Below are 25,358 nucleotides of genomic sequence, written 5' to 3' on the forward strand. Positions count from 1 at the left end.
GGCATTCTCGTAATTAAATTCAAAACAAGGCCCATTCATTTACAAAAAATAAAATAATTCTCGCGCCTATATATTAAAAAAAATAAAAAAAATGGAAAGAAAATATCGTGAACCAAGAGGCCTTCGTTGCGCGGTATGTTCTGGATTGCTGAAAGACGCCTCTCGGATGACCGGCGCGACGATTTCTCTGCCGACGTCAGTGTCGAACATCGCCGGAGTTGAAACTACCAGTACGAGCTATTCGGCGTCCTTGGCCAACTCCTTCCGACTCACCGCCGTTCTCGAGCGACTAGCTATGCACGTTCGCTCTGGTCACCGAATCCTCGACGGCCAGCGGAGCACCGAGGAGTTTCACAATCTCTGCCTCTCACTCGCCAGGTTTTGTTTTCTGAATTCTTTGTTTCATTCATTCAATGCTCTGATTGGTTGCTGAGAATATTTGAGTGGAGGTTTCGAATCCAATGTTTTAGTGGATGATGCAAAAGGCATACCGTTAAGAAAGCCTAATGTTGCTGTTTCGATTTCTAGATTTAGATTTTTTTTTTTTTTTGTTCTTTTCCTTGGTTTTGTCTGTAACCCAAGGAAATGTTAATCCCTATCGGGTGTATCTTTATTTTATTTTATTTTATTTTTCATTTTACTTCTCCGTTTTTGATTTCGCGTGTTCTTGTCTGAAGTTTGGTTTTGATTTATCGGTCTGCTTTAGTGATTTTAAATGAATTTAATGATGAATTTCGCTGTGGTTTTTTGTTTATGCTCTCATTTTTGGTTCCTGAAAAGTCGTTGATGTAATGAAAATCTGGCATCTTAGAACTGGTCTATCTTCTTTTTCCTGTGATTTCTCAGTTGGTTGATTAGTGTAATTCGGAGAATATATGGGCATAACCTTTACATTGTAAAATCTGGATAAGGTGATTAATGTTTGTTTTGACCGTGAACTAGAGCTAGGGTTGGGTAAGATACGCTGGTTATGTCTGGTTAGGTTGTTACTAGTTTGAGATTATTGATTGTATGTTATAGGAGGCTTTGGATCTGTAATCTGAAAGCTCATTTTGTTTCTGAATTCATCTTGTCCTTTCTAAAAAAAATTCTCATTTCTCATGAAGTAAGTTTGATTGAACAAATGGGGAAAAAAAGGTGAGTTCATGCTTGTTAAGAAGGAAAAAAATTTGGAAAAAGAAGAAGCTTGTTAGAGAGGAAAAAGAAATAGAAGCATCTGGAAGAAGAAACATCTTATCAATTATGACAGCCTTTCTATACACCACGAATCAATTGTCATGGATTTTGAATCTCAATGCATGATTATCTAGATGGTATTTGGTAATGCATTAAATGACAGAGAAGAATCTAAACAATAACAGGGACAAGCTTTGGATTCCATTGCTTAATTCTCTGGTCGACATTTAGTGACGTCTTCAATTAAAAAAAGAAAAAGGAAAATCTAGAATTAAAAAAATAAGGTAATGAGATCTCAGGCAACTGCCTTAATTGCCTTAAGGTGGAGCTGGCATTGTCTACAGCCCTATATATTTTTGTAGTTTTTGTTTGGGTTCTATATGTATCTGGGCATGTAGGGAGAGACAGACCTATTTTAATATTATGAGTTAGTAATGTAACTTTGATATTGCCCTTGGTCTTATGTAGTTGTATGATTGTATTTTACAGCCCGTATTATTTTATCCTTTTAGGACATAACTTCAGCTAGCAATTATTCTGTATACCTATTTGTTTGCCATACTTGACTATATTTACTTTGATAAATTCAGGGGTATTGATTATTCACTTGCAAATGCTGAGGTTCCAGCTAGGGTTCAAGATTTACCTTTACTATTAAAACAGGTAAATTCATTCATGCTATATGGATATCTAGTTCTGGATTTTTCATGAATTCACTTCCCAATATACTATTTTGATGGTGATACGTAAGAAATAATAAGACTTAGCCACCCTTTCAAATTTCGTATTGAAATAATTTTTAATTTCTTATATATATAGGAAAATGATATGCAATTTGATTAAAGATCGCCCAACAAAAAAGGGTGCTCCCTAGCCTTGACCCAACCCATTAACAAAATAAAAAACTGATATGTCAAAATCTCAACAGTTCTAGACCAATCAAAAAATATTTTCAGAAGAACTCTTTCACCACCTCATCTGATTGCTCCTCTGTTCTGACAGTTCTGTCATTGTGCTACCCCGAATACACCAAAAATAGACAAATAATGGCCCGTCTTTACGCATTATTGCACCTTTAGTAACATCTTTATTGTACCCAGCTAAAAGCTACTTCCAACAGTTCTTGGAAACACTCACTGCAGCTCAAACAAAGAAAGCAGGTGGCTTCAAAGCATTCAAGGCTTTACACACTGGATTAGGATGTGGCTCTCTTCTCTATTCTCGTGCTAGCAGTACCTATTTACAAAATGGCAACCCCTCCCTATGAGCTAGTCAACCATAAGCATTATTACACAAAACGCTTCCCAGGCAAACAACGCATGCAGTTCCAAAGTGGAAAATCCAAGACATGGGCACATGTAAAAGTCATGGCATCTTTTGGTTTTTGGACATTTTATTTAAGCTTGATGTAAGAGTGGCCAATATGCATGTTCAATGTGGTGTGTCAAATATGACATTTCACCATATAAAATTATGAATGTATGTATGAAATTAATATTAATTCCAAAATGAAAAATCTTAAAATTTGATGGAAGAAAGCTGAAAGATAACCACTAAATTTCCTTTTCTTTTAGAAATGAAACAGCATTAAGAAAATTTATTATAAATAGCATAAATAATCTAACTTCAATATAAATAAGAAAAACCTTGTTTGAATACTTGGTTCAAGTTGAAGTAATAAAAGCCATCCCTTTCAAAAACTAAGAAATAGATGTCGGGAAGTAAAGAATGGAGAAAGGAGAGAAGTCATGAGATGGAGGCACTAAATTATTTCAGTAGTTAGCAGCTATTACCATGTTTTTGGAAGTTTTTGATTTTTATGTAATTGTTATTTATATGTGGGAAAGGGAGAGTATGAGGTGCTTGAGAAGTTGAGAGACAGGAACATGTGGAGAGAGTTTATGATACTGTTTTATTTAATTTGGGCTATAAAATTACAGTTTCGACCATTCTTTTTTCTTTGTTGTTTTGAATGATAGGTTTTCATAATAGAGCTTTTTGGGAAAATAAGTTATGAAAGAGATCACAACCATAGCTATTCCCCCTCATTTCTCTCTCCCTCTCTCTCTCTCTCGCTATATATATATATATATATATATATATATATATATATATATATTGGTAGGTAAACAAGAGATGCATTAAAAGTGCCAAAAGCGCACCATTGGATTGGGGGAGTTACGATGAATATTACATTGGATTTGGAATTAACATATAAGGTCAAGTTTCTTTTGTGTTCTAGTCATCTGAAAAGTTATGGCCTTGAATATGATGCAACTGGGACTCCTATTCAATATCCCTGATATTATGTGTAGTTTTATGTTAGAGCATACAAATGTTCCATCTGGCCTTGGTCCATTTTAGTCATTCATAATTCCCTTGTATACGTTATGTTCTCATTCCCACTATTAATAAGCAAGACAGGATGTAACACATTGTGAGGAATGTGTTATCATGTGTGTACATGTATATCACAGAGCTACTTGATGGGATTTTCTCATGTGGTTAGGCTCTCGTCCTAGAGATATTTTATAATTTGTCGATTATGGCTCTGAAAACAGTGTATACTCCACAACCATGAGCATAGTTTCTTTTTTCCACAAACTAGTGTTGAATGATCTCATCTGTGACTGAGCAGCAATGATAATAATCATGCGTTGCTATATAGTATATTATTATTAATATGCTTAAATGACAATTCATGGAAGTGCGCAATTTGTTTTCCCTGTCTCATGTGGCTTTGAAAGGGTATAAATGATAACATGATATTGCAATCATACTGACTTGTCACTGAAGCATCTTCTGGGTAAGATGTGAGAGGAAATGTTTTGCACTTGCAGCCATTTGGTTTCCTTGATATTTTCTCTGTATAATATTCCCTTGATATTTCATTCAAATCCTTTTTTATCCCCTTTTCTCAAATAGTAAATTAGGTGAAATTTAAATTTCTGCTCTTTCATCATTCTTATAAAGGATATCTTGATTGCTGAATAATTAGCAAATGGTTGAATATCACTGACATAAACATCTTTTTTGTGGATCATGCTTCCCAAGCTTCTCATGTTTGTACATTCCTGTGAGTTTGTTGGGTGTGTATCCCAACCAATCACATTATTTGTTTCTTTTTTGATGTGTAAAGCTAGATAAGGCCCACCCCTCTACGTTATGCACTAACTGCAGTTTCTTCTTGGATGGTGTTATTAATCATTTGATTTTCTTTGAAATATTTGTCACTTGAAAAACTTGTTAGGTTTTTTTTTCTTTTATCTGCATATTTGATTGTGTATGAAAAAGTGTTCTGAAAGAGGCTGTCATTTTTATATCCACTTTCATTTGCTGTGCAGATATGTCAACGTAGAAATGATTTGTTTCTACTTGGGGGTATAATGGTGCTAATGGTCTCTGTAAAGGTACATCCTGAATGCAAACTTCTTCATTTATTTTATTATATATATATATATATATATATCCAAATCAAAGTAAAATAGGGATGCCTATGAGAAAGAAAACCTTTGGAAAATGGTGATAGGGGTAAAGTATGGTCAAGAGGGGTGTGGGTGGAGGACTAAGGAAGTTGGTGGGCCTTATGGAGTGGGATTGTGGAAGGAGATCATGAAGGAAGCTGATTGGTGTTGGGAGAGTATTGATTTTAAGGTAGGGAAGGGGACCAGAGTGCTTTTCTGGACGGATAAGTGGTGTGGTAATGAGGCGCTCTCTCAAACTTTCCCACAGCTATTTACCTTGGCAGGGAATAGGAATGCCAAAGTAAGTGAAGTGTGGGACTCTAGCATGGGGCAAGGAGGTTGGAATCTTAGATTGGTTAGAGATTTCAATGATTGGGAGCTGGACCAGATAGGAAATATGCTGACTCTGCTGAGGGATTTCAGAACTTCTACTGAGGAGGATGCTGTGAGATGGAAAGGGGAAGGCAATGGTGTTTTTGGGGCTAAGGGGGCCTACAAATTGCTGGTGGGGTCCTCAGCCTGTGCCTTTCCGAACAGACGCATTTGGTTGGATAAGGTTCCAACAAAAGTGTCTTTTTTTGCTTGGGAAGCTTCGTGGGGGAAGATCCTCACCTTGGATAAGCTTCAAAGAAGGGGGTGGCAGCTCCCTAACCGGTGTTTTTTGTGCGGCTGTGAAGAGGAAAATGCGGACCATATTCTAGTTCATTGTATAGTGGTTAAGACTCTTTGGGAGATTGCACTCGCCATTTTTGGAGTCCAGTGGGTGTTCCCAAAATCAGTTATAGATGTGCTTCTTAGTTGGAGGGGCTCTTTTGTGGGAAAAAAAAGAAAAAATACCTGGAATTCCATTCCGTTGTGTATATTTTGGACGGTGTGGAAGGAAAGGAATCGGTTAGCTTTTAGGGGAGGGTCTTTAGATATTCAAAAATTCAAGAATTTTTTTGTATGTAACTTGTGGAGTTGGGCTAGGGTGTACATTGGTGAGGATACCTATTCTCTTTTAGGCTTTTTGGAGTGGCTTGCGGCCACTTGAGGGTGTGTGAGGTTGTGGCAGCCTATCTTCTTGGGCTTTTGTGTATACCCCCTGTATACATGCGACTTTTCAGCCTTCTTTAATATATTCTGCTGTTTATCTATCAAAAAAAAAAAAAAGTAAAATAGGGTTGCATCTTCTCACTTCTAGTTTTGTCTTGGTGGTGGTGCATTTGGTTTTGTCTAAAGTTGAAGAGAAGGATTATGATAATTGAACCAAAACTGTTACTACGTCAAATTATGTTGCTTCTGTTTTCTTTTGAAAATGGACTAGCTATGGTGCATGCATGATGCATTCACGAAGAAATAATAAAAGAAATTGAATTATTTTTTTGATCAGCATAAAAGAAATTGAATTATAGACGTGTTAGATGTCTTAGTGTCTAATCACCAGTTGGTCTTCCAACCACCTGTGCAACTGTCAGTGGTATGGACATCAATACTATATGAGGATACTTTTAGGAAATGAATTTGCTACACCGAGTCAGCTTGGTTTTAACAATTGACCTAAATGACTTCTTCTGTTAATGGGAATAAGGTAGTGATATATAAAATTTGTGGCATTTATTCATTTTCTTCTGGGCTTGTTTCTCAGAGGGATTCCGGTTCTACCTTTTACTTGTATCCAGGTTATCTATCAAATACATCTGGCAAGGTTATTAGGTTTATGCTGGTCATAAATGTTTTGTTACACGTCTATTTTAGTTTGTGAGGACTGAAGAGTTCCAAACAAATATTTGTAGAATTAGTGGGACAACTTAGTGAAGTTTTAAACGATATTTTAAGGCTCTTTCTTCTGCAATCCTTCTGTTTTCTTTCCTCCCTCCCTCCCTTCCTTTCTCTCTCTCTTTCTTCTTCTTTCTTTCTTTCTTTTTTTCTCCTGCAGATAATTTTTTTTATTTATAAGAGAGTGTATTAAAAAGTGCTAAAAGCGCACAAAAGTACACAAGATGTATACAAAGTACACTTGGCAAAAAATAGGAAAGAGGGAACACACAAAAAATTCTCCCTCCCTCATCTAGGCTCCAACCAATCTTAAGAAGTCAACCATATTCATATACCCACCGCCTATATACACCTTAACCCACATAGAGAGATTGTTAAGGAAAATATTCTTTAGCCTTTGATCAGACATTTCCTTACAATCAATAGATCTCCTATTTCTTTCCTTTCAGATTGTCCAGAAAATGCAAGGAAGAGCGGCTCTCCAAGCCTTAATACGCCTTTTATCTACAAAAGAGCCATGTTACCCTAGGAGAGTCTCCCTAACTGACTTAGATAATACCCACGAAACACCAAAAATGGAGAACACCGACTGCTATAAAATTCTCGCTTTGCCACAATGGAGGATATGATCAATGGACTCCAACTCCTCTTTGCACAAAACACACCTGTTAGCCAACTTCCATACTCTTCTTTGAAGTAGATTCAACACCAAAACCTTTCCCCAACAAGCCTTCCGAGTAAAGAAACCCACCTTCATAGGGATCCATGGGTTCCAAATTATCTTTAGAGGAAAAGGGGTGGTATAATCTATCTCCAACAAAGAGTAAAGCCCTCTAACAAAGAAGACCCCTTTGTTATCTTCCTTCCACACTACTCTATCCTCTTCCTCCATCTTCACTGTCTGTCCTTGGAGCTTAGAAAGAAACCTCTCCATAACAACCAACTCCCAATCGTTTAGATTCCTAATAAAATGAAAGTTCCAATTTCCTCTTTCCCCACTTTGCTCCTAGAAATCAGCTACCCATGCCTCCTTTGAACTAGAAAGAGTAAACAAGGAAAGGAAAATCTCACATAAGGGTTGCTCACCGCACCATCTATCTTTCCAAAACTTCACTCTACTCTCATTACCCACCTTGAAGGAAATCTTCGTATTAAAAAACTCCCACTGCTTCCCAATCTCTTTCCAAACCTCAACCCCATAGGGCTCTCTGATCAATCCTGACCTCCAATCCCCTTCTTCCTCTCCAAATTTTCCTTCATGATTTTCTTCCACAACGAATCTTTTTCACTAGAGAAGCTCCAATATCATTTGCAAAGAGAAGGGCCTTATTAAGCAAAGAAAGAGAACGAACACCTAGTCTTCCTTTCGATTTTGCTTTGCAAACAGAAGACCACTTGGCTAGGTGCATTTTGTTCTCTAAGGCCCCTTCCCCTTAAAGAAAATCCCTTTGAATCTTCTCTAATCTCAACCTAACAATTCTTGGGATGGTGAACAACGATATAAAAAAGATCAATGAATTGGCAAGAGTACTGTGAAATAAAATAAGTCTACCCCCTTTTGAGAGGTATTGTCACTTCCATAGTGGAAGTCTCTTATGAAACTATTCTTCAACCCCATCCCAAATTGCCACCGACTTGTAAGAAGCCCCCAAGGGAAGCCCTAGGTAAGAATAAGGCAACTTTCCCACCTTGCACCCAATTTCGCAAGCCAAATCTTCCACATTGTCCACCTCTCCAACTAGAATCATCTCATTTTTTTCCAAGTTAATCTTCAACCCCAACATGGCCTCGAACCACATGAGAAGCCAACACAAGAAAGTGACTTGCTCTTGAGAGGCCTCACAAAAAACAATGGTGTCATTTGCCTAAAGGAGATGAGAGATCGCTTCGCCCCCACCCCCTCTTCCCCCAACCTTGATTCCTGAAATAAAACCACCATCCCAAGATTTCAAGAGCAATCTACTAAGGGCCTCCATAGCAATCACAAACAAGTAGGGGGAATCTCCTACAGATAACTTATTCATGTCTTTGCCATGGAATATTGGAATTACATAGTTATATAAATATAATTCCAATATTCCACTAAAAAGACATATATATTTTGTTGTCACTTTTCTTTTATCATTGGCACTCTTTGTATGCTTCATGTGTACACTCAGGTGCTTTTTTGGCACTTTTAATATATTCTCTCTTATTACCTATCAAAAAGAATATTGGGATTATATATAGTTCTTTTCATGTTTCTTCACTATTAGGTTCATTCTCTTATACACCAGGTCCTTTTTTTCTTTCTGATTTTCTTGTCTTTTCTGTTGAACAGAGACCCTTGGGGAGTTAAAACATTTATTTTTGTTTCTCCATTTTACCCTAAAACATGTTTCTAAGAATAAATTGAAATTAAACATTATGACCTTTTCAGGTTGAAATTTCTCTTAACTTTTTGCTTTATATGGTAGAATGCTTGTAAGGTTGGATGGTTTACAGAAAAGGATACTGAAGAGCTTCTGACTCTTGTAAATGAGGTTTGCCAACAACTTTCTCTGCATGTTTGTCATTTTTTTTAGGGCTAGTTTTCTATTACAAGCTTTATAGTGCCAGTTTCTTCTTACAGTTCTCTCTTCAGTTTTATTAGAGCTTGTTCTTTTTACCTGACAATTTTTCTTCTGCATATATAGATAGGTAGCAACTTCTGCAATCTGGGAGATAATAATACTGAACCAATTTCCTTCCACCCCACTATTTCAAAAATTATGACCAGGTAGGAACTTCTGTTGTGCTTTCCTTTGGCTACTTCATTATCAGATCAAACCACCTTTTCGTGATATGCCTTGGAATGTTTTAATATGGTTGGATGTTGCACTACTCTGTCTCTGTGCAGATTCTATCCACGAATGAAAATGCGCCAGATACTTGCTTCTCGTGAAGTGAAGGTGAGTTTCATATTCCCTTTTTTCTTAACTACTTTATTTTTTATGTTGAAATTGCAAAATTTTTAATCTAATTGTTTATTTTTATTTGTACTATAGCCTGGCTATGGAACATTTTTGGTCGATTTTCATATCTCAAAGAGTACAAAATTTTCTTCCCAAGAAAAAATAGTAAGCATCTCTTACCAATTCAGGTTTCACAAACTAATATTATGGCCAATTCTTGTCCTAACTAACTCAATGTTTTATTTGAATGGGAATGTAAACCATGTTATGTGTTTCTTACGATCTCCCTTCTTCTTCTACCTGCAATGATATGCTTGTGATTGATTTCTTGCTTTTCTATTTGATTTCATGTTTTTCTAAAGAAGTTGGAAATTTTAACATTACATGAATTATTCTACTTACTTTTTTATTTTGCCTGCAGAGATTATTTGTTGCTCAAACAGATAATATAGAGACTTCTTCATGTATTATTACTCCTCCTCAAGTGAAGTATGACTCATTTCCCCTGTTTAACTGAGTAAATTGTTCTAATAAATTCATACTGACTACTTTTCATTTTGTTTTAATTTTTATAGCTTTCTGTTAAATGGAAAGGGAGTAGAGAGAAGGACAAATGTTTTCATGGTTTGTGTACTTCCTCTTGCTATTTGATATGATAGAAAAATCTGCTATGCTGGTGGATGGAAATTATAACTGAGGCTTTTTTTCTCTTTGTTTTCATGACATATTTTGTCCTTTTTATCAGGACAGTGGACCACAGATTCCAACAAATGTAACTCCAATGCTAAAGTATGGAACGAATCTTCTTCAAGCTGTGGGCCAGTTCAATGGTATGTTTGAACAGGGCCTTATATGTCTAACAATACCTGTTCTGTTGTTTGAAATTCATCCACCTATTGACAGAATCTCTAATCATTGTAAAGGTCATTATATCTTAGCCATTGCCTTTATGGCTGTGATATCATCCCCTGACAATCCAGTGTTGCAAGATTATGTTCAGCCTGCTGTTGCTATGCTGCATTCAGGTATGCCCATGAAGGGAGGGAAAAAAAATATACCATTTTGCTTTGTTGATTTCTCACTCATAATTATTTTCTGGTGCTTTGCAATATATTTGGCTTCTCTTTGAACCATTAGCTAATTCATGCATTTGATATGTAAAATATATGGCTAAGCGGTTGTTTATCCTTCTGAATAATAGATAATGAGATAGTTGAGGGACCATCACGAATATCACTGAATTGCCCCATAAGGTATGGCATGCCATCTGTTGCTTACAATTTTTATATTACATTAAATTTTTCAAGTCCATGGTCAATTCCTATTCATTGGTTTCCCAAGGTGAATACAAAATGAGGTTGTTTAATTAAATTTTAATAGGTTATAAAACTTCTCAATTTTCTTCCTTAGTCCTTATTATAGGCTCAAACATATTTTTCCAAACTTATTAATGCCTTAACTAAACAAAAGAGTGATCTATTTTATTTTATTGTTTTATATTTTTTTTTTTTGGGGGGGGGGGGGTGGGGGGCTTAATATGTCACAACATCTAGTAGAAAATCCAAAACAGTGTAATACATTTCAACCGTTGATTGTCAGACTCTACCTTCTTAAGCAAACAATAGAAGGAAAGCCATATAATGCACTAATAATGGGTGCAACTTGAGTTTGGTGATAACCTTTTTTTTTTTCCCAATAAAATAACAAGATAATCCATTGCATTGAATAAGAATTGTGAATACAATGAAGGGTTGGAAATCCTTCTAAGACGTGCATAAAACTGTTAAAAAAGTATGCCTCTACATCCAAAAGAAAGCAAAACAAATTGCACATCTATGGAGGAAACCAAAACAGCGTACAATCCAAGGCCCCTCTACATTTAAGAGGGTAAAAAGTCTCTGACAACAAATATTGTGTGTAGCCCCTTGCTTGGCTAAATGATGACATCTCAAGTTGCTCACAACGTCAATAAATTGCTGGATGCATCCATTATATTTCCATGGACCTCTTTCCCTCTCGACACCCATGGAATGACAATAATGGAGTCACTCTCAACCAATAAGTTTGAAAATATAAAAAACTTTGGCTTTTTATTAGCCTTCTAAAGAGCTTGAATCTCTGGCTCGATAGCTATACCATTTCCCTCTGGTTTAGAAGATGCTCTAAGTATGGTATAATAATAATAATTTCTAAACACCCTTCCAATCTCTGGTGATGCTTGCTATAATAAAAACAGTATCCCGAGGTCTTTAAGTGCTCTGAAAAGGGTTCATTCCTCCTGGAGGGTGGCAATGCGGTGTCTCAATATGCACGAAGCTCACCTTATTGTCACGGACTTAGTCGTTCACTAAGCTCGTGCGGCACTTAAGCAAGTCAAGACGCTTGATCTTGCTAAGTCAGCCTTGCTCCCCAATGCTTAGCTTGCTCGGCTAAGACACTCGCGACTCAAAAGCTTAAGAAGCTTAGTAGCTAACTCTTTAAAGAATGAAAGCTTTCACTAACTCAAGCAAACCTTTACAAGTGTTTGGAAGCTCACTTGCTTGGTTAGGAAGTGATTTGGGTGGTGCCTTGGCCAAATGAGGGCTTCACCTATTTATAGGCACCAATGGAACTCTCTGGAACCTTGGATGGTTCCTTACAAATCAAGAATATTCTAGAACTCCCTACATAATCTATGTGCAACCTTATGTACAAGAAATCTCTAGAATTATCTAGAAAGCCCTAGACTCCTCTCATGCCTTCCACTATAGTGTAGAGATGTGTGGACTTCTCTAGACATCTTTAGAACCTTCCATACTCTTCCCACTAATGGTTTAGTGTAGATGACTCTAGGAGTCTCCAGAAGCTTCCTGGGTTCTATATAAGCCCATGGGGAGGGTCATTTGAAGCATCCTGTGACATTATGCTAGCTACAATCTACAACCATTCTTGTGGTCATGTTGGTGGTAGCTTTTACCGTCACCTTCAGCCTCAGGGTCTCAAGTTACTGGCCATAATGGCTAAAGATGCTTCTGGAATCTAGTAGGCTTTACCAAAAAGGCCAGGAAATAGCTTTTATTCTCTCTAAGCCCCTGATGTGAATTAACAATACCTTACAGGTGACGTTACTACTTAATAGTGATCTTAATTGAAATTTGACCAACAGGTCCTCATCCATGGACTTCCTTGATGCCATCACAATTTAAACAGGGTTGGACTAAGTTGAGATGTTGTAAACAAATGAAAAGGCAGAAGAGATTGGGGAGGAGGGAGGATTTACCAAGAGTAACAAAATGTCCTGTTTGTTAAGTTAATTTTATCAGACGCTTGCATTCAATTACATATATGGTATATTGTATTTGGCTATAGCCTTTTTTATCTTTAGTATCCTCCATGAAATTGATTATATATTGTTTTAACTTTGTTTTTGCAATATTTATGTGATTCATGTGTATGCATACTACATGAAAATAAGATAACTGTATGTAATTGAAGAAAATATTCTTCTTTTTTTCTGTGTCAAAACTGAATACAAAGGACCTATATATATACAAGTGGGATTCCTAATCTAAGCCATATAATATGCACAATCACTATCTCTAAGTGTTGAAATTTGGCATTCAAAGTTAGGGTTTTTTAATTTAGGAAAGTATTTTAGGAATAAAGAAGGAGAGATCATTTAGGATGATTCAGTTTCCTAATTTTAGGAGAGAATCAAGCTAGATTGATTTTTTCTTATTCAGTCAGTTGTGTATATATATGTGTATGGTGTGTACCTAAAGAATCAATAAAGGAATTCAGAAATTCTTCATGGTATCAGAGCCAGTTTTTCTGAAACCCTAATCCCTTCTGGTCACCTCGTATTCAGGCCATCATTCATTCCGGCCAAATCTCTCTGGCCATCTCTCAATCCGACCATCTCTCATTCCGGTCATCAGTCCCTGTTCTCAGAGCCAAGGGGGAAAACGCTTTCCGGTCGGTCGAATCGTCGTCAGAAAAACATTCACCGCCGGCGAACTTTTCCGGCGACGGTTTTTTTCACACCACAAGGAGCGTCTGGAAGAGATCTACAACTTTTCCAAAAACACCGGAGCCAAAAAACCATCCACGCGCCTCCCACGCGCGTTTTTCCGGCCGGCGACTGCATCTCACGCGCCGGCGCGTGAGGGCGCGTGAGCCACTTTCCGGCGACGCGCTTCCTACTCCAAGCTCGCCTGACGCCGACCAGCCACCCTACGTACCTGTTTCTGCCATCCAAGCCCTGCACGTGCCTCTTTTGGGTCTTTTTGCCTCCGCGAGCCCTCCGATCAGCTTTTCCGACGTCCTCCGGCTATTTTTCCTCAACTCCAATCCCTGCACGTGCCTTGGGAAGTGTTCTTCTACCTTTCCGGTCCATGACGAAATACGGAATGGCATCATCACAAGTATCCAGCGTCACGTCACCAGAATTAGGAGGCAGATCTGAAATTCCAAACCTTGGTGGTAGTGATTCCTCTCCTATTCTCATCACAGGACACAAATTAAATGGCCATAACTACTTACAGTGGTCACAATCTGTGTTGCTGTTCATTTGCGGTAAAGGAAAGGATGAGTACCTCACTGGAGAAGCAGTCATGCCAGAAACTACAGAACCGGGTTTCAGGAAGTGGAAGATTGAAAATAGCATGATCATGTCATGGCTTATCAATTCCATGAATAATGACATAGGTGAAAATTTCTTGTTGTTTAGGACTGCAAAGGACATATGGGATGCAGCCAAAGAAACTTACTCAAGTTCTGAAAATATTTCAGAACTTTTTCAGGTTGAATCAGCCCTACATGACTTCCGCCAAGGAGAGCAGACAGTTACTCAGTATTACAACACACTCACAAGGTATTGGCAGCACCTTGACTTATTCGAGACTCACTCATGGAAATGTCCTGATGATGCAGCAACATACAGGAAAATTGTGGAACAAAAGAGACTGTTCAAGTTTTTCCTAGGACTAAACAGGGAATTGGATGATGTTAGAGGCCGAATCATGGGCATTAAACCCCTGCCAAGTCTCAGGGAGGCTTTTTCAGAGGTTAGGCGTGAAGAAAGTAGAAAGAAAATGATATGGAGGAATTACAGAATTTGAAGAAGTATTTGTCAGAGGAGTTTGAAGTTAAAGACCTTGGAAATTTGAAATTTTCCTTGGTATGGAAGTGGCTAGATCAAGGAAGGGAATTGTAGTCTCTCAAAGAAAATACATACTCGATCTTCTTAAGGAGACCGGTATGCTTGGATGCAAACCAATTGATACTCCTATGGATAGTCAGAAGAAACTTGGTATCGAGAAAGAAAGTACACCGGTAGATAGGGGGAGATATCAGCGGCTCGTCGGGCGCTTGATTTATCTCTCACACACTCGGCCAGATATTGGCTTTGCAGTGAGTGCTGTAAGTCAATTCATGCACAGCCCCACTGAGGAACACATGGAAGCAGTCTACAGGATTCTTAGATATTTAAAAATGACACCAGGGAAAGGTCTATTCTTCAGAAAGACAGAGAACCGTGACACTGAAGTATACTCAGATGCGGATTGGGCAGGAAACATCATTGACAGGCGGTCTACTTCTGGATATTGTTCTTTTGTCTGGGGAAATCTTGTTACCTGGAGGAGTAAGAAGCAATCAGTTGTAGCCAGAAGTAGTGCAGAAGCTGAGTACAGAGCTCTTGCACAGGGAATCTGTGAAGGGATTTGGATAAAAAGGGTTCTTAGTGAACTGGGGCAAACGAGTTCATCTCCAATTCTGATGATGTGTGATAATCAGGCAGCTATAAGCATAGCAAAGAACCCCGTGCATCATGACAGGACCAAGCACATTGAGATTGACAGACACTTCATCACAGAGAAGGTGACTAGTGAGACGGTTAGATTGAACTATGTTCCTACCAAGCACCAAACCGCAGACATCCTCACCAAAGCTTTACCTAGGCCTAACTTTGAAGACTTAACTTGCAAGCTGGGATTATATGATATATATTCTCCAGCTTGAGGGGGAGTGTTGAAATTTGGCATTCAAAGTTAGGGTTTTTTAATTTAGGAAAGTATTTTAGGAATAAAGAAGGAGAGATCATTTAGGATGATTCAGTTTCCTAATTTTAGGAGAGAATCAAGCTAGATTGATTTTTTCTTATTCAGTCAGTTGTGTATATATATGTGTATGGTGTGTACCTAAAGAATCAATAAAGGAATTCAGAAATTCTTCACTAAGGAAACAATAACTAATTAGGAGAGATTCTCTCATCCATAAAATAGAAAGTATCCTAACACAATCCTTCTAATCTTGGCACTTAATTACAAATCATAATCCCATATTTCCACACTCCCCCTCAAGTTGGGTGGTAGATGTCTAGCATTCCCAACTTGCTTTTCATGTTTTCGTAGGTGGCCTTTGGAAGTGCTTTTGTCAGAATGTCTGCTGTTTGACGACTTGAAGGAATATACATAAGTCTGATTGTTCCCCCTTCAAGTTTCTCCTTGATGAAGTGACGGTCTATCTCCACGTGCTTGGTTCTGTCGTGTTGAACTGGATTCTTTGCAATACTTATGGTAGCCTTGTTATCACACAAAACTGTCATAGTGGAGTTTGATATAATTCCAAGTTCCTTGAGTATTCTTTGGAGCCACATTCCTTCACATATCCCATGAGCCATTGCCCTGAATTCTGCCTCTGCACTGCTTCTCGCCACTACGGACTGCTTCTTGCTTCTCCAAGTCACCAAGTTTCCCCACACATAGGAACAATACCCAGTAGTTGACCTCCGATCTGTCAAGGATCCTGCCCAATCAGCATCTGTGAATACCTCAACTTCCCTACTTGAGGTTTTCTTGAAGTAGAGTCCTCTACCCGGGCTCTTTTTAAGGTACTGTAAAATTCTGTATACGGATTTCATGTGTCTTTCAGTGGGATTGTTCATGTAGCGGCTTACCATGCTCACAGCGAAACCAATATCAGGCCTTGTGTGAGTTAAGTAGATCAACTTTCCTACTAACCTCTGGTACCTGTCTTTGTCAGTTGGATGACTGTCATTATCTTTATCAATCTTACCAATAGGATCCATAGGCGTGTCCACTGGCTTACAACCTAGCATTCCAGTCTCCTGAAGTAGATCAAGGACATACTTCCTTTGCGTGACCACAATTCCCTCCTTAGTTCTGCCAATTTCCATGCCAAGAAAGTATCTGAGTTGTCCAAGATCTTTGATTTCAAATTCTCTTGCTAGCAGCTTCTTGAGATTCCCTATCCCTTCTTCATCGTCTCCGGTAATTATAATATCATCAACATAGACAATGAACAAAGTCATTTCACCTTCCTTAGAGTGCTTCATAAACAGTGTGTGATCTGCTTGACATTGGATGAACCCATGTTTTTTCACAACTCTAGTCAGTCGATCAAACCAGGCCCTAGGTGACTGTTTTAGACCGTATAGGGACTTTCTCAGTTTACACACTTTTCCTGAATTTTTTGGAGTTTCCATACTAGGTGGAATCTTCATGTAGACTTCCTCTTCTAGTTCTCCGTTGAGAAATGCATTTTTGACATCAAGTTGGTGCAGATTCCAGTCCAAATTTACTGCAACTGACAATAACACTCTGATGGAGTTGAGCTTTGCTACTGGTGCAAATGTCTCTTCATAATCAATGCCATAGGATTGAGTAAATCCTTTAGCTACTAGTCGAGCCTTGAACCTGTTTATACTTCCATCTGGATTGTGCTTCACGGTAAATATCCACTTGCATCCAACAGGCCTCTTACCCTCTGGTAATTCTGAGATTTCCCATGTCCCATTTTTCTCTAATGCTTGTATTTCTTCCTGAACAGCAGTCTTCCATTCAGGTTGTTGAAGTGCTTCTTGGATGTTGGATGGGATACGATCATCTTCAAGAGAAGTGATGAACGCTTGGAAATTCTGTGAAAGCTTTCCATAGGACACATGATTACTGATTGGATGCTGAGTGCAGGATCTTACACCTTTCCTTAAAGCAATGGGTTGATCAAGATCATCAAGGTCATTATTGGAATTTAGATCATAAATTGTGTTACCTGGTTGTGAGTTTGGGTTGCTTGGATCCTGGTCCAATTCTTGGTTCTGCTCAGGTGAAGTGCTGTCCTCGGGCTCCTTTTGAGGAGGTTTCTCAGGCTTTTCCTTTAAATTTTTTCTAGAATAAACTATTACCTCTTTACTGCCTTGTGTAGTTGACTCAGGTATGACAGAAGGGACATCCAAGGAATTGTTTTCGGGGACAGAAAGAGTAGTATCTGTTTGAGGAGGCAGTGATGAACTCAAAGGAGAAGTAGTGCTGATTTCGGTTTCCCAGAATTGGAATTCATCTGTGGACCAGTTCTCCCCCTGAATTGCAATTTTGGGGTAGAAGGGTTGATTTTCGAAGAAAGTGACATCCATGGAAATGTAGAATTTCTTGGTTGTTGGAGAGTAGCACTTGTATCCTTTTTGGTTTGGTGAGTACCCGAGAAAGATGCATTTAGTGGCTGTCGGATCAAGTTTACTACGTAGGGACTTATGGATGTGAACGAAAGCAGCACAACCAAAGACTTTGATTGGGATAGACGAGATTATTCGAGCGGATGGATATGCAGCGAGGAGGATTTGACACGGGGTTTTAAATTGAAGAATCCTAGAAGGCATTCGGTTGATCAAGTAGGTTGCTGTGAGTACAGCTTCACCCCATAATTGTTTAGGCACGTTTGAAGCTATCATGAGGGATCGTGCAACCTCCATCAAATGTCTATTTTTCCTTTCTGCAACTCCATTTTGCTGTGGAGTATCAATGCACGAGCTTTGATGTACGATGCCATTCTCCAGAAGATATGACCCAAGAGTGTTGTGATAGTATTCTCGAGCATTATCTGTCCGAAGGACTTGAATTTTTGCCTGAAACTGCGTTTGAACCATGTTGTTGAAGTTTTCAAATATTTCCCTCACTTCTGATTTCTTCTTCATAAGGAATACCCAAGTCACTCGAGTGTGGTCATCAACAAAGGTGACAAACCATCTAGAACCTGTAATGTTGTTGATTCTAGAGGCCCCCCAAACATCACTGTGAATCAAGGAAAAAGGATGAGATGGTTTGTATGGTTGAATGGAATAGGAGTTGCGAGTATGTTTGGACAATTGACTTATTTCGCATTGAAAATTTTTGGAATTTTTATTGAATAATGATGGATATAGTTTTTCAAGATAGGAAAAATTTGGGTGACCTAATCGGTAGTGCCATAACATAACAATACTATCCGTCTTGGTACTAGGGTTGGAAACTACACAAGCAGTCTTCATTGGTAGCCTTCGAATTTCCTCAGCTCTCAGAAGGTAAAGTCCAGCACGCACCTCAGCATTGCCAATCCTCTTCCCAGAGTTCAAGGCCTGAAATTCACACATGTGAGGAAGGAATTTAGTAACACAATTAAGATCCTGTGTTAGTCTACTTATAGACAATAGGTTGCAATCCAATTTCGGAACATAGAGCACGGAGTGAAGAGTAATATCCTTGGAAATAATAACTGAACCTGTGCCGAATACCCTAGAAAGGGTTCCATCGGCAATTCGAACAGAGGAATTGATATGGCAAGGAGTATATTCATGAAAAACCATGAGATTCCCAGTCATGTGATCTGAAGCTCCTGAGTCCACTATCCATGTAGTGTGATTTTCCTGTCTAACATTTAGGGCATGGGAAAAAATACCTTTCTGGGCTACAGATGCGGTACCAATAGTTGTTCCAGTTGATTGAAGAGTCTGTTGGAACATTTTCTGTAGTGCCTCCAATTGCTCTTTGCTAAACGGTCCAGGATTTGAGCTAGTGCCAGATGTGTCTTCTTCGGCTGTAGCGGTGTAACCCCGGCCTTCTCTGTTTGCTGTGGCCGAGAAGGTTTCCAATCAGCAGGTTTACCGTGTAGATGCCAGCAAGTCTCTTTCGTGTGTCCAGGTTTTCTACAATGGTCGCACCATGGACGATTCTTCTTCGTTTGGTGGTTGTTGTTGTTGGATTGGGTTCCTCGTGCAACTAGGGCTGAGTTCTCAAGATTTTTGGAGGAATTTTGGGTTCCCAACATCACTTTTTGTCTGCTTTCCTCTCTGCGAATTTCAGAAAAAACTTCCCTAACACTAGGTAATGGCTTAATACTTAGAACTCTTCCACGTACCTCATCTAAATTCTTATTAAGGCCAAGTAAAAATTTGTAGATGCGTTCCTTTTCAATGACCTTCTTGTATAGGAGTCCATCTTCGGGACACTTCCAAACCAATTCTTCATAAATATCGAGTTGTTGCCAATACCGTGTAAGGATATTAAAATATTCGGTAACAGTTGAATCTCCTTGTCGAAGATCCTGGAGAATACTCTTGATTTCGAAAATCGCCGAGGTATTATCGATGTTGGAGTAGGTCTCTCTAGCTGCATCCCATATCTCCTTTGCTGTGCCATAATACATGAAGTTTTCTCCTATGTCATTGGTCATAGAGTTAATTAACCAAGACATCACCATACTATTTTCCAATTTCCAGGTTCGGTATCCTGGATCATCTTCCTTCGGCTGAACAATGGCTTCCGTAAGGTATTCTTCCTTACCTTTCCCGCAGATGAAGATCCGAACAGATTGAGCCCATTGAATAAAATTCTGCCCATTGAGTTTATGACCTGTTATGGGAAGAATGATGCCGTCTGTGGTGCTGGCACTGCCGGAGTGAACTGCTTCAGGTCTGGACGTCACCTCCGAGTTTGATCCTTCCGTTCTGCTCTCCATGGAAAAAGATGATTTTTTTTTTTTTATACGTGGTTCAGATCTGAATGCTCTGATACCATGAAGAAAATATTCTTCTTTTTTTCTGTGTCAAAACTGAATACAAAGGACCTATATATATACAAGTGGGATTCCTAATCTAAGCCATATAATATGCACAATCACTATCTCTAAGGAAACAATAACTAATTAGGAGAGATTCTCTCATCCATAAAATAGAAAGTATCCTAACACAATCCTTCTAATCTTGGCACTTAATTACAAATCATAATCCCATATTTCCACAATAAAATTTATGAGCTGACAGCTAAGGTTGAATTTATTCCTTAATTAATAATTCCATCCAAATGGTAATATTTTTGAATGTCCATCCAGCATTGTATTTTCTTTTTTTTTCCTGTGGGTAGGCTTGTGCTAGGGTTGATAATTAGTTGTTTTTTGTGCAATGTAATCTTCTTCATTGTCTAATCTGTTTTCCATGACAAACATCGCAAAAATTCAGTTGCATCATGTTGAAGCTTGTCCTTGGATTATTCAAATCACATTGATTTATGCTAATTGCTTCATGTCTTGATTTTAAACAGCCGTACTCGTATTAAAGTTCCTGTCAAAGGACATTCATGTAAACATCTGCAGGTGAGTGCTACATACTGTACTGCACACATTAAAAAGAAGTTCAGTCCCTTCTAGGGATGCTGGGATGGAGTATCTTGGCAGTTTATATATGAATCTAATAGAGAAGAATGTTACCACCTGTTTGTAGGCCCTATATGTGGTCACTGTACACTGGTAGTTTTCAGATAAATCATATTGCAGTATTTTACCATAAATAAAATCTGTGGTTTACAAGTTGTTCCTTGATTCATTATATTAATTCACTGTTGAAATGTGTTAATTATGTCAGTCTTCGTTTAGTTTGATTTGTAGCCTGATAATCTCTAGGGTTCTATCTCAAATGGTGCTGGTTATTGGCTACTCATACTATGTGTTTCTGTTTTTAAAGATTTGTTGTCTTTATTTTTGGTAAACTTTATTCAAGGTGTTAGTGTTTTTTTGATTTATTTTGCATGAGTTTATTCTCAACAAATTCAGGTAGATTCCTAACATTTCAATGAAATATTAGCAATTTCAGTATATTTTACATGGAATGTCTAGTTTTTCACAATTTGAATTTCAAATGATCAAGTCACAATATTCTAAAAACCCTTGGAAATTTAATTAAATTTGGAATTCAGTTGTGGTTCCAATGAAGAGTGATTTTCCCTTTTCAGTTTCTAATCATTTTCTCCTGCCTTTTTAATTCCATGATCCTTGACCTTTTTTATTTGATTTTTGTTTTGCTGTAGTGTTTTGATTTTGGAAACTTTGTGGAAATAAATTCAAGAAGACCATCATGGCGGTGCCCACACTGTAACCAGTATGTCTGCTACACTGACATTCGTATTGATCAAAATATGGTCAAGGCAAGTAGCTGTACATTTTCTTTTTTCTTGCAATGTCTTTTTGCATTTGAATAAATCAATACATTCTTCTCAGGTCCTGAAAGAGGTGGGAGAGAATGTTGCTGATGTGATTATCTCTGCAGATGGATCATGGAAGGCCATCTTGGAAAGCAATGACCATGTAGACCAACCATGTGTTAGAACCCTCAATTCCCAACAAAAAGGGCCTGACTTGCAAGGATCTACCAGCTTCTCAAATGCCTCTCCTAATGTTTGGGATCTTACTGAGGGGGATGATGAGATGAATGCTTTTGATGCTTGTGAAATCGAAGATAGGAAACCCTTCCAGTCTAATATTCAAGGTCATTCCATTACTACAAAGCAGACTATGGCACCAGAATTGAACAATGCAACTGAAGTTAATCAAAATGCTGTTTCTCGAGTACAGGATGGCTTTTGTTCTGGAATTCTTTTGTCAACTTATGGGTCTTCAACCCATAGTGCCCGGTCAGATGCCCAATTTATTGGTGGCACTTCTCAGCCCTCTCCTACCAATTTTTTGCTGCCTCCAGTGTTAACTGATGCTATTTCTCCTGCACTTAATCGAGGAACTGAGGATATTCGTGGGAATACTCATCTGACAACCTCTACTCTGCATGATCAGTTGCCTATTCCCGATAGTTTGCAGTTACAGCAGGCACAATTTGGGCATTCAATTGTCAGCAATGAATATGGAAGGTTTCCAACAATTCCCAGACATATAACCAGAACTCCAATAGCGGTTCAAGCCCTTCCAGCTCAGACCCAAACATCCGGTCCACATCATAGATCAAGAACAACTTTGATTTCGATGGTACCCAATGGACCCAATACTGTTGGTAGTGACATGGAAAGGCCACAGCAGTTCTCGAGATCAATTTTCAACCCAGTTCAGATATCAGACATCAGTGCATCTGCATTACAGCATCACTCAATGTCACAGGTTCTATTTATTTTCAGCATCTCTTTTCCTGTGTTTCCTGTATTTTATATATGGCGATCAGGTGGCTGCAATACTACCCTAGTTGGAAACTCCTGGGCCACAAGTAGACTTTGTAGGGATGGATAGGCAGTTAGGTTGATTTTGGAACATGGATATCCTTGCTTTATGCTTGTTTGAACCTCTTGGTTTTCTCTTTTGTACATTGGCAAATAAGATCTGTTTTACAGACCTGCAATCTGAAAACAGTTTTTTCCTCGTACCATGAATTTTGCAAGATTTTAACATTTTTATTTTTGATTTTGTTGTTTTTCCCTTGCAGAACTGGAACCAACAGGTTGCTGGCCATCCAACTACAAGTCAACGTCCTGGTCCAGGTGCTTACAGAACTTCAACTGGGCTTCCAACCGAACCCCAGACTTTACAACAACAACAATCTCCTCAGGCCAGGACACATTCAAACCTAATGAGATCATCTGCTCATCATCACTCACGGTCCCAAGTTCAGCAAGGAGGTGCCCAAGGTCGTGCTACCCATGCAGTTGGCACTGGAATCAGCCAAAATGCTCAGCCTATGGTTGCAGCTCAGCGAGCTGCCCAGATGACCCGAATGCCATTGCCTGTTCAAAATCAAACATCCAGAACAGGCTCTGCTTTTCCTGTAAATGCCAATGGGGGTAGGTCACCAGCAGGGGAGCAGAGAGGTAACATAGAAGGAATGGTGCAAGCAGTCTCAAGACCTGAAAGCTTGGTGGATTTGGCATCAGAGCAGAACTGGCGCCCTACAGGGCTAATGCGTGGAAGCCTTGTTGGCCGGGCTTACAATTCTGCTCTTAACCAGCTAGTGATTCAGCCTACACAACCGACTCAATCTACAAGACCACCCACGCCTATCACTTCTCCTCCACCTGGTTTTCCACCCCACTTGCAAGCACTCCTCACCAATATCAGGACTCCCCTTGTTCCTCAAGCGCCTAATTATCCAATGACCCAACCGGCTAGTACAACTGGAGGCTCGGGTATTCTTCCTGAGAGGTCTCTGGGGTTGCATTGACATAGACTTGTGGTCATGTGGATGGATGGGGGGTTCATTTGGTAAGGCTGTATATATTATGGCCAATTTTGTACCCAACGGTCGCCTGTAAAGCTGTCACCTTGGAGCCAGTGATATATTTTGGGTTTGGTTCCTTTACACGTACGTTTAGCTATGGTTGTAGAGGTAGTTCGTATACGGATTTCTTTTTAACTTGTGAGTTGGCCGTTTAGAGGATTTTCTGTAGGCGGTCGATACTTGGATGACACAGCAGGAGTATAGTAATTTTGCAGATAGCATGAAAATCTTGTTTAAGCCTCTAGTTTTTCAGGGGTATGATGTTTGACATAGGAATGGGATGGATTTATATAGATGGAGCTTTGGTTTGTGATTCGTAAAAGTTACATGAATACTTAAAAGAGTGCTTTTTAGCATCATTTCTGAATGTTTAGCACAGAGCGTGGTATGAGTTGTATGACCATGAGTATTTATTTGCCTATTGCGGATGTTTTCCTCATCATTAATTTATACGCAAATTGGATTACAATGATTATTGTTCCTCTTTTTTCATATATTAAATCATATTTATTTTTTAATTTTCTCATTTTACAAAATAAACTCTAAATCAAATAAAAAATCAATAGGCTGGATTCTTTAACAAGTTTACCAATTTTAAAATAGTAATTTGGAATTTTAAAAACAATGTAATTATTATTAAAAATGAGGAAATTAAAACTAGTTCAAAATAACATAGGTATATATTTTAAATCAACTGAAACTTGATATATTATATTTATTAATAAGCCTAATAATTTTTAAAAATAATTTGAAATTAAAAAATAATCTTAAAAATTATTAGATAATGTTTCTCCTTTTCCAAATTTTCTCAAAAGGTAAATAAACTCTAAATTAAATTTAACTTAATTAATGTTTCAGATTATTTTACTAAAATTATCAATTTTTAAGAATAATTTAAAATTAAAAAATTAATCCAATTTAGTTACAAATTGAATCAAACTTAGTTCAAAATTCTATATCTTATAATTGAATAATAAATCTATACTTATTTATACATTTAAAAATAAAAATTTATTAACCATTATTATGTTTAAATTATTATTATTATTCACTTCTAACAAAAAAAAATCAGTTATATCCATAATATATTAAAATAACATTATTTTTCAATAAAAAAAATATAACTTATGATTTTATTACAATATTAATATTCATAAATTATTAGAAAGTATTTATTTTTTTAATTTATTTACAACTAAAAAAATTATTTTTTTAATTTTTAATAAGATTTGAATTAAGTTTAAATAACATTATAGAAATAAAATCTACAAAATCAAAATATAAAATTTATTTTTAAATACAGCTAAAATTTATTCATTCACATCAGTTTTTTATTTTTTTGTTTTTTGAAAAACGGTTTAAAAAATAACTAGTGAAATACATTACAATACCAAAAACAGTTTTTTGATTCAACTTAGAGACAAATTTCAGAAAACATGAAGAGCCCTAACGTTCTTTCTGTTACTTCCCCTTTTATAAAATGAAACAAAATTGAAAATTCAGTTGCATTATCCTCGAGAACAAACATGCAACTCAGGCGTTTTAGGAAGTTTTGCTTCGGACAGGCAGTAGTAGTCTTAGTGATAGACACAGATCAATAAAAATGCAATCTTTCATGCCGAGGCCTTGTAGAATGCAATTCTCTATACCATTTGATCAAAAGGTTTCAGTTTAAAATGGCACAATTACATGCTTCACATTCCCATTCAACTTGAGAGTTTTTACCCA

At 37.8% G+C, this 25,358-nt stretch overlaps 1 protein-coding gene across 3 annotated transcripts; it reads left to right on the forward strand.

Annotated features, from left to right (window-relative positions):
* Positions 1 to 76: 76 nt before the first annotated feature.
* Positions 77 to 24,096, forward strand: LOC117931001 (E4 SUMO-protein ligase PIAL1-like). Of its 3 annotated transcripts, none has more exons than XM_034851843.1 (16): positions 77 to 378; positions 1,767 to 1,839; positions 4,521 to 4,586; positions 8,855 to 8,920; positions 9,074 to 9,156; positions 9,277 to 9,328; positions 9,425 to 9,496; positions 9,753 to 9,820; positions 9,907 to 9,955; positions 10,077 to 10,161; positions 10,255 to 10,356; positions 10,533 to 10,584; positions 20,683 to 20,734; positions 21,445 to 21,561; positions 21,635 to 22,522; positions 22,842 to 24,096. In XM_034851843.1, the coding sequence occupies exons 1-16, from the start codon at positions 92 to 94 to the stop codon at positions 23,571 to 23,573; spliced, it is 2,844 nt and encodes a 947-aa protein (XP_034707734.1). In that variant the 5' UTR covers positions 77 to 91; the 3' UTR covers positions 23,574 to 24,096. The 3 variants fall into 3 exon arrangements, with proteins under 3 accessions (XP_034707734.1, XP_034707741.1, XP_034707748.1); XM_034851850.1 differs by lacking the exon at positions 77 to 378 and adding an exon at positions 2,277 to 2,534 and having other exon boundaries at positions 1,764 to 1,839; XM_034851857.1 differs by lacking the exon at positions 77 to 378 and adding an exon at positions 2,319 to 2,534 and having other exon boundaries at positions 1,779 to 1,839.
* Positions 24,097 to 25,358: the final 1,262 nt, after the last annotated feature.

This window comes from Vitis riparia, chromosome 2 (genome assembly GCF_004353265.1).
Source record: "Vitis riparia cultivar Riparia Gloire de Montpellier isolate 1030 chromosome 2, EGFV_Vit.rip_1.0, whole genome shotgun sequence".
Classification (NCBI taxonomy): domain Eukaryota; kingdom Viridiplantae; phylum Streptophyta; class Magnoliopsida; order Vitales; family Vitaceae; genus Vitis; species Vitis riparia.

Coding starts and splice junctions, on each gene's coding strand:
- LOC117931001 (XM_034851843.1), top strand. CDS start 92: ATGGAAAGAAAATATCGTGAACCAAGAGGCCTTCGTTGCGCGGTATGT. Junction 4,587..8,854: donor TGCTAATGGTCTCTGTAAAG/GTACATCCTGAA, acceptor TTTATATGGTAG/AATGCTTGTAAGGTTGGATG. Junction 20,735..21,444: donor ATTCATGTAAACATCTGCAG/GTGAGTGCTACA, acceptor GTTTTGCTGTAG/TGTTTTGATTTTGGAAACTT.